Source organism: Cygnus olor, chromosome 23 (assembly GCF_009769625.2).
Source record: "Cygnus olor isolate bCygOlo1 chromosome 23, bCygOlo1.pri.v2, whole genome shotgun sequence".
NCBI classification, from domain to species: domain Eukaryota; kingdom Metazoa; phylum Chordata; class Aves; order Anseriformes; family Anatidae; genus Cygnus; species Cygnus olor.
Genome location: NC_049191.1, coordinates 7,166,622 through 7,182,997, shown reverse-complemented (window position 1 = coordinate 7,182,997; position 16,376 = coordinate 7,166,622). Strand labels below are relative to the sequence as shown.

The window sequence follows — 16,376 nt, the reverse complement described above, 5'->3', positions numbered from 1 at the left end:
ATGTGAAAAAATCAGTGGTTTCAGCTGTTTCATTCTGAAGAATCAGGGACCACACAATTAACGTCAGAAGAAACACTGCTGTTGCTTATATAAAGCAGGGTAGATGTCTAAATCGCAAGAGAAAGAAGCTGTGACAAAGGCTTTTAAAAGTGTTTATTAACGGTTATTAGATGGAATGATGGCGCAATAGTGCAAACCACTGTGCAATTGGGAGAACATCCTCCCTTCCCAGCTTTCACATTTACTTTATTATACAGGAGACATGGAATAAGGATTAAATACAAAATGGGTCAGTATGATGCATTTACCACACTGTGTTGGGCTTTGGACAGATTGCTGTTCCCTCAGTGCATGTCAGTTCAGAGCTACACAGTGAGGAGTGCTGCTACATTCTGTCCAGCTCTGCTAGCAAGACAGTTGGAACCAGCAATCTTTTTCATTTGCACGCTCATCCACAGTCTCAAAAACCTAGCACTTCACCCAACCAATTTCTGTACTTTATTTCATAAAGAATGGAAAATACCAGATATTCACAAGCCATACAATATTTACTAATACAGTACAATAATCTTCAAGATGCAAGATTTCACCTATAACTCATCTATCTTGCTGGCTTGTAAACTTAAGTGCCCACTTCCTTATCTTTGCACAGTTTTCTCCCTGAAAAAAACAATTAGGAGCAAGCAGCTAAACTTTGTATTTTAGTGCTTTGAGTCAGCATTGGAAGAGATTTATTTGTCTAATAACAAGTCAGCTAGTTTCTCTAAGGAAGTTGCATTGACAGACTGCAAGTTAAAGGACATCCTTGCCCTCAAATTATGTGTTCTGAAAAAAAAAAAAAAAAAAAACAAAAAACATGCACAAATTAAAAACAACAAGCCTCAAGGCCAAACTGACCAGTTACTAAGTACACAGTGGTTCCAACTATTATCCATACATACTTCTCCTTGCCTTTCAGATCTGCCATGGCATCTCTCTTCAATTGAATTTAGAACCACGGCCACTTGGAGACTAATAAAAACCATGGGGCAGATGCTGGAGACTTTAGAAACTGCTGAATTAATGTAGTGCAAATCATTGTTGTGCCCTCTTTGAATGTCATTCTTATTCCAGTCCAACAAGTTACCTATACATATAAAAAGTTAAGATTGTGCCACTTGTCAAAAAACAAGACATCTCCAATTATTGATCACACTTCAGCGTACAGTTGGGACAGGGAATAATACATTACAGAAAGCAAAACCACAAGATGTTAGTTACATAAAACAAGATAATTTGTATATAAACTGATAGATACTGTCTCCATGGTTCACTAATTCCAAATACTAGTTATCTGCACATTAGTTGCTAATATTAGTTGCTATTACTAGACGTAGTACCAGCTTGTGCTCTCTCAGGGTGGTCAATTCATTTCTGAGACTAGTCAGCCTGTTCGTGCTGGGGGGGAGGGGGAAATTCTCAGCAATGAGAGAAGGTTCCATGTGAAGATTTCACTTTTTTGTCTGCCAGATAATCAAGCCTATGATTATAGAAGCCACAGCAAGGCCAACAATCAGGATACAGATCTTCTTACGGGATTTCTTCTAATGAAAGAAGAAAAAAAAAGCCACTTATACCACTTATACCAAGAACAGATGATGACAAAAAAGCAAGAGTTTTATCAGTTAATGTAACTAGCTTCAGTGAACTAGAGTACTCAATATCCATACTTATTCAGCGGAAGTAACCAGAGCAGTCTGTACACTTGCACGTTCCTTAAACAGCACGATCCTGCAGCTAAACGTAGCTAGCTTAGGAGTACAGTGGTCCAAGACAGGCAATTAAGTCAAAATACAACAAGACTTGCTACTTTTATGGAAAACACAAGCTTTACTTCAAGTTAGCTACAGAAAGGAATTTAATGCCTACCATATATTTTTCATCCTAAGGGATGCCCCCATGGCTTCAAAGGAAAGCTAAACATCTCTAGCTATTTGGATTTTCTAGGTAAAACAAATAAAAACGCTAGTCCTCTGCTGCAATCTCCACATAGCAACTTGGAGGTGGTGCAGAGGTATCATCACATTTCTACAGTTTAAATGATTTAATATATAGTTACTGTACCTGGACTTTACAGCTTTGATCATTTTATTCATCATAGGAAGCTACAGTCTGTCGACATACACCAAATATTTATAACTTTAAGGATTTGAGACTAGTTATAATACGTCCTTTTCTGTCCAGAAAAACACATCCAATATATGCCTAATAGCTTCCAGACTTGGATTTAATAAAAGTTTTGAAATATCAAAAAGAAAGCCATGGAGACAGGGAATACTACATGTTGCCAGGTGGCAAAAGCTACTTTCCCCTCCTTGCAGCTTAAACAGCACTGGAATTCTATTGCTTTCCAGCATCTCCCCACTCAATAGCTTGAGTGTGTCCAGTTTTCTACCTTGTATGGGAGTCTGAAGTCCCAGCATTGAAGTGTTTATAGGACTGACTCCAGCAGAACCCTTGCTCCTTCGCAGAACCTAAGTCCACACGTAAGGTACAACAATCACAGAATGGTTGAGGTTGGCAGGGACCTCTGGGTCTATACAGTCCAACCCCCTGCCCAAGCAGGGACACCTAGAGCAGGGTGCCCAGGACCAAGTCCAGACGGCTTCTGAACATCTCCAAGGAGGGAGACTCCACAGCCTCTCTGGGCAGCCTCTTCCAGTGCTCAGTCACCCACACAGTGCGGAAGTGCTTCCTGGTGTTCAGATGGAACCTCTTGTGTTCCAGTTTGTGCCCACTGCCTCTCATCCTGTCACTGGGAAGGCACTTCCATGAACAACAATGAACAGATGCTACAGAAAACTGTGAGCATTGTAAAGGAGATTTAAGCAGCAGTGAGAACCACTGCAAAAGAGTGAATGGGACAGGAAGGTCAGACTACAGGATAGAAACTGAGCAGTTAGAAAGGTGCTGTAAACCCTGGTCGTCAGCAGTTTCCTTAATCTGGGCAAAGATTTTATTTGTTTTTGCAACTTTACATGTAATTTTGCCTTGGCTGATGTTTACAAGATGGGTACAACATGAGAATTTGTTGTTAGCAGAACTGTTCTGCCCTCTCCTGAGAATGGCACAGAGCTGAATATTTAACTTGATAAGCATATATAGAGAATGTATAGTCTGTCTGTTCCTTCATCTGAATTAGAATGCTAAATTCAATACTATCTTCTTGACTTAAGCGCTTTATCTATTCCTTTCAGAACTTTTTTGTGGGAGTGCCAGCTTGCACAAGCTGTGTTTAAATAGCTCATTTGGTGTGCTACAATCCTTAACGTGTCCTGCTATGCCTGTACCATTATTGCTCACCTGTACATTGATAATAATGCAAGCACACAGAATTTACCTGATAATAGGCAGCTCTCTGTAACTGCTCGCTGGCTCTTTCCACATGAACTTCTGCACTTTCCACATTTGCCTCTATGCTATCTATGGAAAAATAAGAGAACGTGTTGCAAAAGAATTCAAAGCTTCACTGTTTAGAAAAAATATCAGAAATATGATACTTTTTATATAAAATATCAGAAAAATTGAACTATGCTGGCAGACTATGCAATTAAACTAAAGAGAAACTTCCTATTATCCAAACACTTACCAATCATATCTCCTTGGTCATGAATCATCATGGCTAAATCCTTAAATATCTGATTGACATCCAAAATGTCTGCCTGAAGACAAATTTGACAAGTTACAACAAACACTGGTTACAGCTTTTCTAAGCCTCATTCTTAGTACCTCTTCTGAACACTGCTTGAAATAACAGAATAGATACCGTCATTCACTGACAGAAGGGATTTGATGCTACTATTGCTGGAACTCAGGATTAACACCGAAGCCTGCAATGTTCCCACTACTCACTATTTGTTTCATGCCACTAGCAATTAGCACAGTAGGGAATTGAGATGGACATTGTGATGCGAGTTGCTCCTACCATCTCTGAAGGATTGCAAGGATCTTTCCTTTCACTGAAGGAAAATATACCCAGTCTCCTTCAACAGGAGCAGGGAGATTGATCTTGGCATCAATCCTCCCTACAAGGAACTCTGTTCCTCCACTTTCAGGTCTCTTCAGCCCATCCCACTAGTTAGCACCACACAACTTCTTTGGTTCATCTCCAACTACTGTTAACCATGCAAAATCTACTGTTCACCTCTAACTGCCTGATTGCTGTTTCTCTTTCTTTAATAAGTTCAAGGTCCTGTTCAGTTATTGCCACATCATCTTCCTGAGATTGCATTTGATTCCAATCTTCACCACTGGGAAGAGATGAAAAGAAAGTAAGACACTGTTTGTTTCAGCATAGGCTTATTTCCATACTACTTTTATACCAAAGTAACAGTGAATTAAAGTTAAAAAGACTCCTACAAAACAATCTCTCATGTTCCTGGTCTTTCAACTGGATACAGAGGCAGATTTAGGACAACTACAAAGAGGAACAATTGCATAGCAGGGACAGGCCAGGAAACGTGAAGAAACTGGAAAGCAGTACATGCATATGATATTCTATGCTAAGATGTGACCATTGCCTATAATGTTATAGAAGAAACCTTTTTTTTTTTTTTTTTTTTTTTTAAATATCTGTACCTTCCTTTCCTCTCACCATCCACCCCAAAAAGGGGGGATCAGTCAGGGTGAAATTCTTGGTGGAAAGTAGCCTGCAAGCACAACACTATCGGAACAAAAGAACACCTGAGAAGCATCTCAGTTCAAAGATGCTCACTTGCTATCTGGCATTTGGAGATATGAATAAAGAGTATATTTTAATTAATTAGTTTAATTAAGAACTGCAAGTTAAATCACACACCAAGAGAGATGCTAAGAAAGAAATAACTCTGCACCTCATCTACCCCCATCTTGATTTCAGCACTTTGTAACTGCTGTGTACATTACACAAACTGTTTGCAGTGAAGGCAGTACGCATAATACAAGGTCATCTATGTGTTCTGCATAAGAAGTTCAAGTGCAGCATCTCCCTCTTTGCGGAGGGAAGTGTACCTGAAAACACTAATGTCACAATATGCCTGTTGGGTATACAGCTCTAAATCATAAGATAAAAAAGAAACCAAATTAAGCTACGTGACTAGACCAGAGACAGCTGAGACATTGGAATTCAGCTCTGAGATGACCGTAGGGTTTTCAGGTATTTAAGGCAGAAGTTTCTGACATGTAGCACACAAGGACTATTTTAAAAGCGGAGTAGCTGCTACATGCCACTATGGCTCAATGAGCCAAAGGCCTCTGCATGAACAGGTACTTAGGTGGTTCCCCTTCCTTTAGTGAGCAAGGCCTTCAAACTCATCACAGCGTATGTATAACTGAACAACGTGGGGTCTTCAGTTCTGACTCAGTACGTGGAAACACAGGGCTAACAAAGGGGACGCATACCAAACAGCTGATCAGATGCAGCACAGTTTGCAGAGGGAGTGTGGGTAGATGAGACATGTAAGCTAGGTCTCGAGTTAGAACACTAGGAGGTTTATACAGATAGGGCCAACCCCGCACTTCTAAAATATACATAGTGGAAACTGACACAGTAATCACAAACTTTCATAGCATCTAAAGTTCACTTTACTCACACTATAGAGTTGATAAAACATGCTGCAAACTTACTTGCTATGCAAGTGCACAGTTACTGCGAAACCTGTAAGTTCTGACGCTATCGTAATGTTGAGTTGTGCATCATAACATCAATTTGTTATTACATCCAGGGCTTCTGAATTTAAGGTAGCCTCGTACACTAGTCTGTAATAGCTCTAACTCAGCTGCTAGATAATAGCCAAACCTATAGAGTAAGTATAGAGCTCTTTGTGGAAAGAGTCATGGTGATGCAAAACATGTCTGGTAATCTTGTGCTCACAGTCCAGAAAACCAGAAGCTCCAACTGCTACATTCTAGGGACTGTACTATTTCCATTTGGGCAGTAATCAATAACCTACATTTAAGGAGGGTAAAATACTGTCATATGCACTTAGTGTTTTTTTTCTATGCTGTATATTACGAGTACTGTAATAATTGCATTTCACATCTTTTGGCTTTTCATTTAGCTAAAAGAGCTTTGCCCAAGTTACAACAATATACCTTACCACAATAATTTTAGTTATAGATAGGTAACAGTACAAACCAAGAATGCAAGAAGTGTTACCTATCAAATGAAACTAGCTGTTCTTCTCTGAACCGCTCATCAGCCTGGAAGAGATAAATAAGTTATTAGACTTGTAGACTACCAGAAGCAGCAGCAAAATCAACTGACGTATCTAAAAGACAAAGGCATGTACTGTCCAGATAGTTCTTTGAGAATGCTACTGCCACTTTAACTTTCAGCTTTAACTTAAGGTAATTAAAACTAGACTTAGATTCATCTTCAGACTTAATTTTTGAATTTAGATTGTCTCAGCAAATATCAGACGCAACTGAGAGATGAAGAGTGAGTCTGTTTACTCAGATCAGGTGTCATTGTCTGACACTTATTTTTTAAGAACACAAACCAAGTGATAAATATATTCCCTTGTACAAGTTAAGAATGCATACTTAACACAAAGACTTGGGACAAGGGGAGAAAAATGCTTTCACTGGTCTTTTTATTATGACTTCTTAAGAGCTACAGGAGCTTGTAAAAATAATAGGGAGAATATTTGAATATACACTGGAGATGCTAGCAGGACAGAAGCTATAATAAAATAAAGTGTGAGGTTAAAATGTAATTTAAGTTATGGTAAGCTTCCAATCGACCTCTTAATCTTTATAGCCTAGGGCTGATGTCAAAGACCAGCCTGCAAAACTAAGCTATTAGCTGTACTTTGAGTTCCCATCTCATCCTCCACAACATTTGCAACTACCAGGATTCCTTCCCTCCTCTACTAACATTGAGAAGCAGCATATTAAAATGAGTGCCTAGTATTTACGACATCTGGAATGACAAAATAATGTACTGAGGCCTCATCTGCCCTCAGTTATGTGTCAGTAGGCAAATATGAAGTTGATTGTCAAGTAGAAATCTCTGAAAACACTTGTAATTCACTATTTGTAGGAATTTTGTAGTGACGTACTTACAGAAATACGGGATCCAGCTCTTGCCCTTGCAACAGTCTCTTTTTCCTTCTCTGACACTCGCCTCTGTATTGCCTGGAAGTTATTTAAGGCTGCGGAGAAATCATTCATTAAACGTTCTTTCTGAAGCCTCTGTTGACGCTAAAGAATTGAAACAAAAACAAGTGTTCAGATATTCCCATTCACTTATTGTAAACCAGACACTCCAAAACATCATAATAAAAAAATAAATGCTGACATTCAAGTGATCTTTTGATTCCACCATTCTGGGTCTGGAACTGGAGAGAACAAAAAGCCCATCATATTTTCATTTGCTATACCAAATGCTCTATGCCTTGTCTACTGCAGAAAAGTTTCGTGCAACACAAAACTAGATTGAAATTAGAGAATTAAGACTAAACTAGAGAGGAGTTCTACACCATTAAGTTTATTAAAAACACATTCCAGAAATCTACCTCATTTAATTATGTACCTTTTGGATACCTACAAAGCTTTAACCCTCTATTCCTTTACTTAGCCAACTTGTCAGTACTTAATACTCTCTTTTCCTAATAAGGCTATCCCCTTAACTTTCTCACAACGGAGGCCTGAGCACAGCAGAACAACTCTGGATGTGTGGGGCTGTCTGTTCTCAAGAACACTCCCCACTATCCCAGCTTTGTGAGCTGTCTCTCTCAACCATGCCACACAAGCCTGCTGTTATTTTAATCAGAATATCCATTCTGATAGAATAGAATAACAATTTCAGTCTATCTTTTCTTCAGTATCAACTTATTTAGCTTCCCTAGAGCACCTCCTTTGAGTGTTGTGATATCCCAGTTATGGGAAAAATGAAGTGGAAAGAACTTGTTCCAAGGACAGTTAATACTCAGACCAATTATGTTTTCCACTACAGAGATTTCCAACAGCTCTCTCAGGGCTCTAGTATTCTAGAACAGCTGTTCTCAGGCTTTCTAGTATTGCGATCCTTCAACAAGCTTGTATCATTTCAACAGCCATTTCAACGAGAAAAGTATTTTCAATGAGTTCTCCCCTGCATAAGCTGCTACAGCAGCCTTGTAATACTCTGCAGTTTTCATCTGAGCTGTCTGGAAGCAATAGCCCCTCTGCCAGGGGAGATCCTCAACATGATACAAGCTCCTACAGATTTTGACTGAATTGCTCCATCAGGCTTCATTTACCTTCAGAAGTTGCTGCCACATTCAGCAACACGCACGTCTGGAGTTTGCTCACCAAAAGGAGATTAACTGAAAAATACTTGCTGAACAAACATGCAAAACATGGCTATGCTTACAACTAGCATTTAAACCTTTAAATACAGAATTAAATCTACTAAGAAAGCAGCTGCTGACCACAGATCATCCCACAAGAGTATCACAAAAGCATATAAATCAGTACTGTGGTATTGATTTAAAGTAGAGTCAAGAGAACTCCAACAGTAGAGGACTGTCCTTTCCCTTTCCCACAGGGAGACCATGAAGGACTGTTTTGCAATCATAATCATTGCCTCATCAAATTTATTCAACTATGAGCAAAGTGAGAGCTCCTTCCCTCCCCCACCCGCAATACAGCTAACGAATTACATCCAAGGGAAAGCTTTTTTGGCATGATCACACTTCATATTGACATACAGCTTGCACTAAGCTCTTCTCCTAAAACAGTCTCACGTCACCAAACACTTCCTGATCAAGTGTATTTTTCAGAAATTTACTCAGAAAAAGAACTACATATGCAGGTCTCCGTAAACATTTACAGATATTTGCTGCTGAGAAGTGTCGTCCCCCCATGTCATAGAGTCAGGACATAGCCAGCTTCATTTATCTTCCCACTTCAATAACTGTCTTCATTGCAGAAGGCTGCTGTCTTTTCATCTGTGCCAATTCAAGCTCTGTGAACTTGTGTTCTAAGCTAGTTTAATGAAAAAAGTGACCAAAAAAAAACCAACCTGCAGGTAAGTTCTGTGTGCGTACCTGTTCAGAAGCAGACAGAGGAAGTGGCAGAGACCCCAGCTCCTTTAGATATTCATTGGTCTCTTTCGCAAGGCAGTTTGCAGAATGCTGTAGCTGTTGTCTAAAATAAGAGTTCAGAAGCAGTTATACACATTCCTTCCAAAAAAGCAGTCTCTGAGCATTTCAGTTTTCACAATATCAACCACGAAAGCATTCTGGGATCACATATCTTTAAGGATCTTTCTTCAGTAACGGAACAGAGATGTACTTTTAGCTTTTACCATCAACATGGCTCCAGCCTACATCAAAGAGATCCAAAGTAGCCCTGTGATCCCTGCTAGCTAATACAATTGAGTAGTTTTAAAAAGATATTCTCCTCCAATTGCATAAAGAGAGAAATTCAAGGGAGGCAAAAGTTTTACTCAGGGAACATAATCACTTTTAGGGTGAATTGTTGGTGGTACTAAATTGGTAACTAACTGTTCACTTGGCAACCTGATTGACTAAACTGACTCCACCACTGCTTAAGCATACACTTGACAGAACTACAGAGACCTCAGAGATAGCAAATTCTTACTTTTCTGTAAAAATTAATGGTCAGAGAAGAATGATACAGCTTCTACTTTGAGAAATGCAAGGCCTTTCCCAAATAAAGCCCTTAAACCCCCCACTCCAGTCACAACATAAAGATTCAAAGCTATCAGTGCAAAGGATCTGAAGCAGCACCTCCATCAGTACCGCAGTTACAGGAATCCACTGGTTACATGAAGTTTAATATTAAGACATCATCTTCTACATGAAATACGTGGTTTATTAGAAATGTTAGTGCTTCACAGAGAATAGAACTGCAAGTTTCATTTGACAGCCATATGGGTATATGCTACAGCACAGACCAAGAAAATACAGTAATAAAGCAAGGATCGAGTTGTACTGGAATTTAATAGGTATAAGATGTGTCAACAGATCTGGGTACTCCATGTGCACAGCAGCACAAATACAATTTAGGACAGGTAAGACAGATGCTTTATTAACTATGGCTGTAATGAGAAAACATTCAGACAGCATCTCTCCCTCTGCTCCCTTGTTCCATGCCAAGCAACTGCAGAGACCCAACCCATAGACTGTTTCAGGAGGCAAAAAAAAAAAGTAAGGAAAAGGAATCACTTCAGTGTTAACAAGCATGTCACCTCCCCTTGGAGGGATTGACTCCTTGAGTAGCCTGTTAACTGCCACAATTCTATAAAGCAATCAAACAGAAAATAACGTGGCAATATGGAGAGATGTCTCTTGGTGGAGCCTATAGGAGTAGCACACCCAGTATTAGGTTAGACATGGGGAGTTTGAAACAATCAGACTTCACTTTTTTTTGAGAGAAATGTTTTTTTAGGATAAACTTTTCATCCAGACCTCTCAAATCTTAAACATATGTGGTGTAAAAATAGAATTATTAAGTGAAAAGGAGCTATTCAGCCCAACAGATACACGAATCTACATGTTCAGGCTGCATTACTACCTAAGTTGTCCAGCAGTAGATGAACTGCATAAGCCACCCAAGCATTTTGTGTTAAATTTGTATGGCAGCTGACGATTTGTGGAGTACAACCACTCACATCTTAGTGAATAAGAGCCATTTCCACAACAGAGTTAGAGTGGAAATACATTAATTTAGTCACCAGTGATCAGTTCTTTAATCTACTGATTAAGTACAGGTTAAATCACCTGAACAGCTCAGGAAAGCAGATTCCTTTCTCTCTTTGACTCCAATCACATCCTCCAAATGCAATGTATGTTAGCATGAACTATCACCATGAGTCATGCGTTTATTCAAAAATCCACTATTAGAAAAAAATTGGGATGTTCGATATTCAGAGTTTCAAGGTGCAGTCACACGAGAGATAATGGAAGAACTCGCTTTCAAATTTCCTTACTCCAAAAATTATTCTTCTCATAACGTGCTATTTATGCTTTTCGAGTTTGTAAAAGATGCACAGACATACAGATTCCCTGTACAGTCTCTCTAGAAGATATTTTAAACTATATCTGTTAATACATTTTCTATATTGTTCCTCATTGGGAAACTCTTCTTGTGAAGTTTTATGTGGCATTTTGGCTGCCGTAGAGGATTGCTAATCTTTCCAGTACCCAACTCCTTCTGTACTAAAAGACACTTTTTCAACAAGTGTGGGTCTTCCTTGCTGCTTTTTACTGCTCTTACGTGAGGACTAAGTACCTAATACGGCATTCATTCCTTTTAAACCACAAGTGAAGCTATTAAGACTAGTCCTCGGTATATTAGCCATGCATTAGCTGTACTCTACTACCCTTTTTAGATACTCTATACCATCTTCTAGTCAGTCCTATCCAGCAGCTTAGAATGGCTTCTCCAGAGTCCTGGAGCCACACGCAGTGAATTACTTAACACATCTACTCATTTTGTTTTATAGGACTACACTAAATTGCATCTGCCCAAAGCAAGTTATTCTGTTTCTCTAAGAATACAGAGGCAACTAAAAGAACCTACATAAAAGTCAACTCAGTTAATACTTACAAGTTTTCCTGGAGCTTGCTGGAGTCCTGTTTGGTTCCCAGCTGGCTCATCAAATTCTTTATCTGCACAGCTAAGATAAAGAGATCACAAGATAAGTTAGTAAGACAAGTTCTAGAGTATTTTATTCCTTTATGAAGTTGTTCTTCTAGCTTCTCCTAAAGAAGGATTTCTCTCGACATTTCACTTAACTCAGGCTGGTAAGACAACACTTATGCTTTGCATTTAAAGCAAAGAATGCATTTTAAACATCCCCATTTAGAAACGTTCTAGATTACTAGATTAACTTTCATCTAAGAACATGATAGGGAGGCCTACATATCCTGAAGGCAAATATCTGTAGCTAAAAGCATGCCATGCTCCTCTTTCCTCAGTCTTTTTGGAACTAACAAAGGTGTTTGTTTCTAACAACCTTGTAATTTCAGCATTTAGGCCATACCTCTCCTACAAAGAAAGGCTGAGAGAGCTGGGCATGTTTAACCTGGAGAAGAGAAAGCTCCAGGGAGACCTCATTGAGATCTTTCAATACTTTAAGGGGTCTTATAAAAAGGATGGACTCTTTACTTGGGTAGATAATGATAGAACAAGGGGGAATGGTCTTAAACTAAAAGAGGACAGATTTAGATTAGACATTAAGAGGAAATTCTTCACTCAGAGGGTGGCAAGGCACTGGAACAGGTTGCCAAGAGAAGTTGTGGGTGCCCCATCCCTGGAGGCGTTCAAGGCCAGGCTGGATGTGGCCTTGGCCAACCTGATCTAGTGGGTGGCATCCCTGCCTAGGGCAGGGGGTTGGAGATAGATGATCTCTAAAGTCCCTTCCAGCCTGAGCCATTCAATGATTCTGTGACTGTGTTGCCACTTTCACATATTCTAAAATTGCTTAATATATTAGTGCTCTGTTTTAAAAACAGAGATCTGAACTGATTGCACAGGTTGCTAACAGTTTTTTTATATATTTATATATATATGTACGTATATATATATATAATATATATATATGAATTATGCTACTCACTATAGCCAAAACTTGCTGCAGCACTGGCACAGTCTTTCAAGTACAGCAGATAACACTGGTGTACGTCAGTTATCTTACATCAATTTGAAATCAGGCTGTAGCCAAAGAGATGTTCTAGCCCTCTTCTTACCCTATCTACTCTCTTTCTACTGTTTTCCTTGTGCAGGCACTACGTATCGTGCAACCACAGCATAAATAGCATTAAGCTGTTAACCTTTCTGAAAAGCAACTACCATTTCTTCTCTACCTCAGAAGATTATATTTGAACAGATCAGCAAGCTCATCTGCTGTAGCCACACACTTTTTAGCATTATTAAAATAAAGATGTTAGGAGCACCACTTATGACAGCAGTACAGTGCTCGGTTGGCTCAGGTTGATCCTGACATCATATCCTATCCCCTCCAGCAGTGAGACAGGCAAGATCAAGAATGATCAACCCAATATAGTTCTACAGGCAGCTTAATGGTGTTGAAATATCCAAGGAGTTTAACAAAATTTACTTCCAATTCAGTGAGATCCTACCATTGCAATTTCTTCTTCTAGCCTGGAGCAAGCCACTGCAGTTAACAAAAGGTGTTGCTAAAGAAATATCAGATTCCTACAACAGCCAATTCTTTTAAAGGGATGTTCAGCATCTTACAATAATAACAGTTCAGATGGGGCTACAATATGATTTAATCAGTAATTAGGCAAGGATTTTGACTTCTGCATACAGCAAGCATAACAAGTTTCTTGGCTTCTGTTAGCTCATACAGGGAAGAGCTGTTTAACAATGAACACACTGAGATGAACACAGCTTCCAGCAAGACCACAATAATTTCACAGATCTATTGGCCACAGGTGGGTCACAAAAATTGTCAGTCAAGTTAAACTGACAAATAACACACCGTGTTCTGTGTATGGGTATCAAGGACCAGGCAGGTGGCATTTGTGCTATAATGTCTAGATACTTTTGCTATTTTTTTCCCTCCTTTGGGGGAACATTCCTGTACGAGTCTCATTTCCATGCCAGGCAGTGTGCTTTTTGTTCTCGTCTTTGCCAGGTTGATCAGTCTGCTGTGCTTAGCTTATTTCAGCCAACAGCAATGCGCAGAATCTACATGAAATGACAGCAAAGCCCCTGAGAAGCCAAAGAATGAGGCTGGAGCTCTTCACCTTTATTCTTTAGATGGTGGGTATAAGTATCAATATAGATAGCCTCCTCAGCCAACAGCTTTCAGTTTAAAAATCCTTTTTCAGGCTGTGAAGTCTTCCACGTACAGACCATTACGCGTTTCAGATTGTTTACAGCATTTTAATCTCTCCTCTAGATGTTTAGGTAACATGCAGCCTTGCAAGGAATAGTTTTACCAGCTCCCTCCAACAGTTCTCTGTACATTTTGTGGGAGGTGCTAATTCTACTGAGTTTCTCAAAAGGAGTGAATAAAGTTCAGCTGCGTCCACTGTTTGGTTGCTGTTTCTCCCTACAAGGGATAAAATGAGGAACGAGAGAAAGCTTAAGGCTTCAGTTGCTTTTTTCAGGTTTGAATGAAAGCCCTTTATAAATACAGAATACAGTTAATTACCATAATGGTAAGTCAGATGTTCTTGTGCTCCCAACCACCTTGATAAAAACTGTACGGCTATTTGTTTCATTTGAGATAGGCGGCACACTGAGATAGGAAGGCTGCTGGTCATGAGACAGTGGAATATTGTACAATAAGAAAGAGAAGCTGAACTAACTGTAAGAAGATCATAGAGAAGTCCCATGGAAGGGGAAAAAAAACACGCAAACAAAAGCCATGTTATCTGGCAAACTAGGGAGCAATTTCACAGGCAGCCATGGCTATACCAAGAGGAAACAAACATGACCAAGCAGAAGCAAAGCGGTCTCAGCAATATTCATAGCTTTGTATAACCAAACCGGAGAAGTCACCATCTTACAGTAGAAAAAACATTTTCAACTGACCTTGCCTCTGTGTGCGTACATTTAGACAGCTAACTCTATTTTTTGAAACGGCAGCACGTTTAGGAAGGGGGTGCATCACTAACTCTTTTGGAAACGACTCATTTAGTAAGTCGTATTTCAGCGATCAGTAACAGAATTTCAATGACTACCTTACGACGTTGATAGCATTCTCTAATGACAAACCTACGGCCAAGAAACTGCAGTGCTGTTTCGTTAGCGACAGCCTGTCCAGCAGCAGAACGTTTCTTTGCATAATTCTGCTCAGGAATTTAACAGGAAGTTGCAAGTAAATATGAGCCTTCGGGAACTCCTGCGGCAGCAGCTTCTCCGGGATGCCCGGAACGAGGCGGGGTGACGGCCTTTGGCTCCCCGCTTCCACACAGCAGTAGCGGTGTCACACACGAAGGCGCCCACGCACGGATCAGCAGCCAAAGGGCCACAGAGGGTGGGCTCGGCTCCGCGGGGGGCTCACGCGGGTGGATAAAAACGCCACGATCGCGCACGTCGCCCGGGCTGGCGGCAGCTGACAGGCGCAAGCTCTCACTAAACCCCAGCGAGGCGGGTGCGGAGCTGCCGGACCGGCCGGCTCTCGGCCCCCGGCCCCCGCCCGCCCTGCCGGGACCCTGCCGGGGCCGGGGCTCCCCGCCGCGGGTGGCTCCCGCTGAGGCGCGGCGGCCGCCGGGCTCCGCCCCGCTCCCCTCCCGCGGGTCCCGGCCGCACTCACTGTACTGCGCGATGCGCTGCACGTTGGCGCTGCATGTCTGGATGATGCCGCCGAAGTCCCGCGGCGGGGGCGGCGCCCCGGGCCGGTAGGGGTCCAGCGGGCCGTACGACATGGCCGGGCAGAGGCGAGGCGGCTCGGCTCGGCTCGGCCGGGCCCGGCTGCCAGCGCCCCACCGGCCCCTGCGCACGCGCGGCCGCCGCTGACGGAGCGCCCGCATCTACGGGAGGCGCGGCCGCCGCGCGTGCGCGCTCGCGGCTTGGCGGGGCCCCGGGGTGCCGCGGTGAGGGGGCGGCCCCGCGGCCGGTGTGAGGGGAGGTGGCGGCCCCGCGGGGCGCCGTGGTGGAGCCCTGGCTTCAGGCAGCGTCGCCAGAGCGGTGGCTGGCTGTGAGGGGAAGCCGTGCCCTCCCTCTGCCCCTGCCAGGGCTCGTGCTGGTGCTTGGGCTGGGCTGAGGGAAGGAACTCCTCGGTTTTGTCGGGTCGGGCGGTGTCCCGATCAGACTCGTGCTGTGGCCAAGCGCCAAAACCCGCATAGGAGAAGGAGGGGGATGTGTAACTGCAGGGACAGGAACAGGGGCAGACAAGCCTCTCCCTTTGGGCATAACCTGTGCTTACACAAAAGCAGTGCAAAACAAGACCGTCAACATTTGAGGCCTTGTGAGATGGGAAGAGTTCTGCTGTAGCATCTCTGAAAGGCAACGAATGATGCTGACTTCGTAAAGGCCTAGAATTTATATAGTTGTGGTTTAAAGCCAGGAGATGGCTCAGCACCACCACGCCACTCTTCGCTCCCTCAGAAGGACGGGGAGAAAATATGACGAAGAAGCTCATGGTTGAGATAAGGGCAGGGAGATCCCTCACCAATTACTGCCACAGGCAGAACAGACACAGCATGGGGAGCTTAATGCAATTTATTGCCTATTGCTAACAGACTAGAGCAATGAGAACGAAAAGCAAACTATAATCTTCCTCCCATCCACGTCCTTCTATCTTCTCCCCCTGAGCAGTGGAAGAAAATGGAGGTTGCAGTCAGTCTGTTACACATCATCCGCTGCTTCTTCACGGTCACTCTGCCCCTGCTCCAACGTGGAGTCCCTCCCATGGGATGCCGTCCTTC

General features: G+C 42.0%; 1 protein-coding gene across 2 annotated transcripts; it reads right to left on the bottom strand.

Moving 5' to 3' along the window:
* Nucleotides 1-138: 138 nt before the first annotated feature.
* STX12 (syntaxin 12) lies at nucleotides 139-15,478 on the bottom strand. Of its 2 annotated transcripts, none has more exons than XM_040534733.1 (9): nucleotides 15,263-15,478; nucleotides 11,578-11,647; nucleotides 9,051-9,150; nucleotides 7,084-7,221; nucleotides 6,176-6,219; nucleotides 4,184-4,289; nucleotides 3,629-3,701; nucleotides 3,380-3,462; nucleotides 139-1,583 (listed from the first exon to the last, which is right to left on the bottom strand). In XM_040534733.1, the coding sequence occupies exons 1-9, from the start codon at nucleotides 15,372-15,374 to the stop codon at nucleotides 1,491-1,493; spliced, it is 819 nt and encodes a 272-aa protein (XP_040390667.1). In that variant the 5' UTR covers nucleotides 15,375-15,478; the 3' UTR covers nucleotides 139-1,490. The 2 variants fall into 2 exon arrangements, with proteins under 2 accessions (XP_040390667.1, XP_040390668.1); XM_040534734.1 differs by lacking the exon at nucleotides 15,263-15,478 and adding an exon at nucleotides 14,688-14,706.
* Between the last annotated feature and the right edge of the window lie 898 nt (nucleotides 15,479-16,376).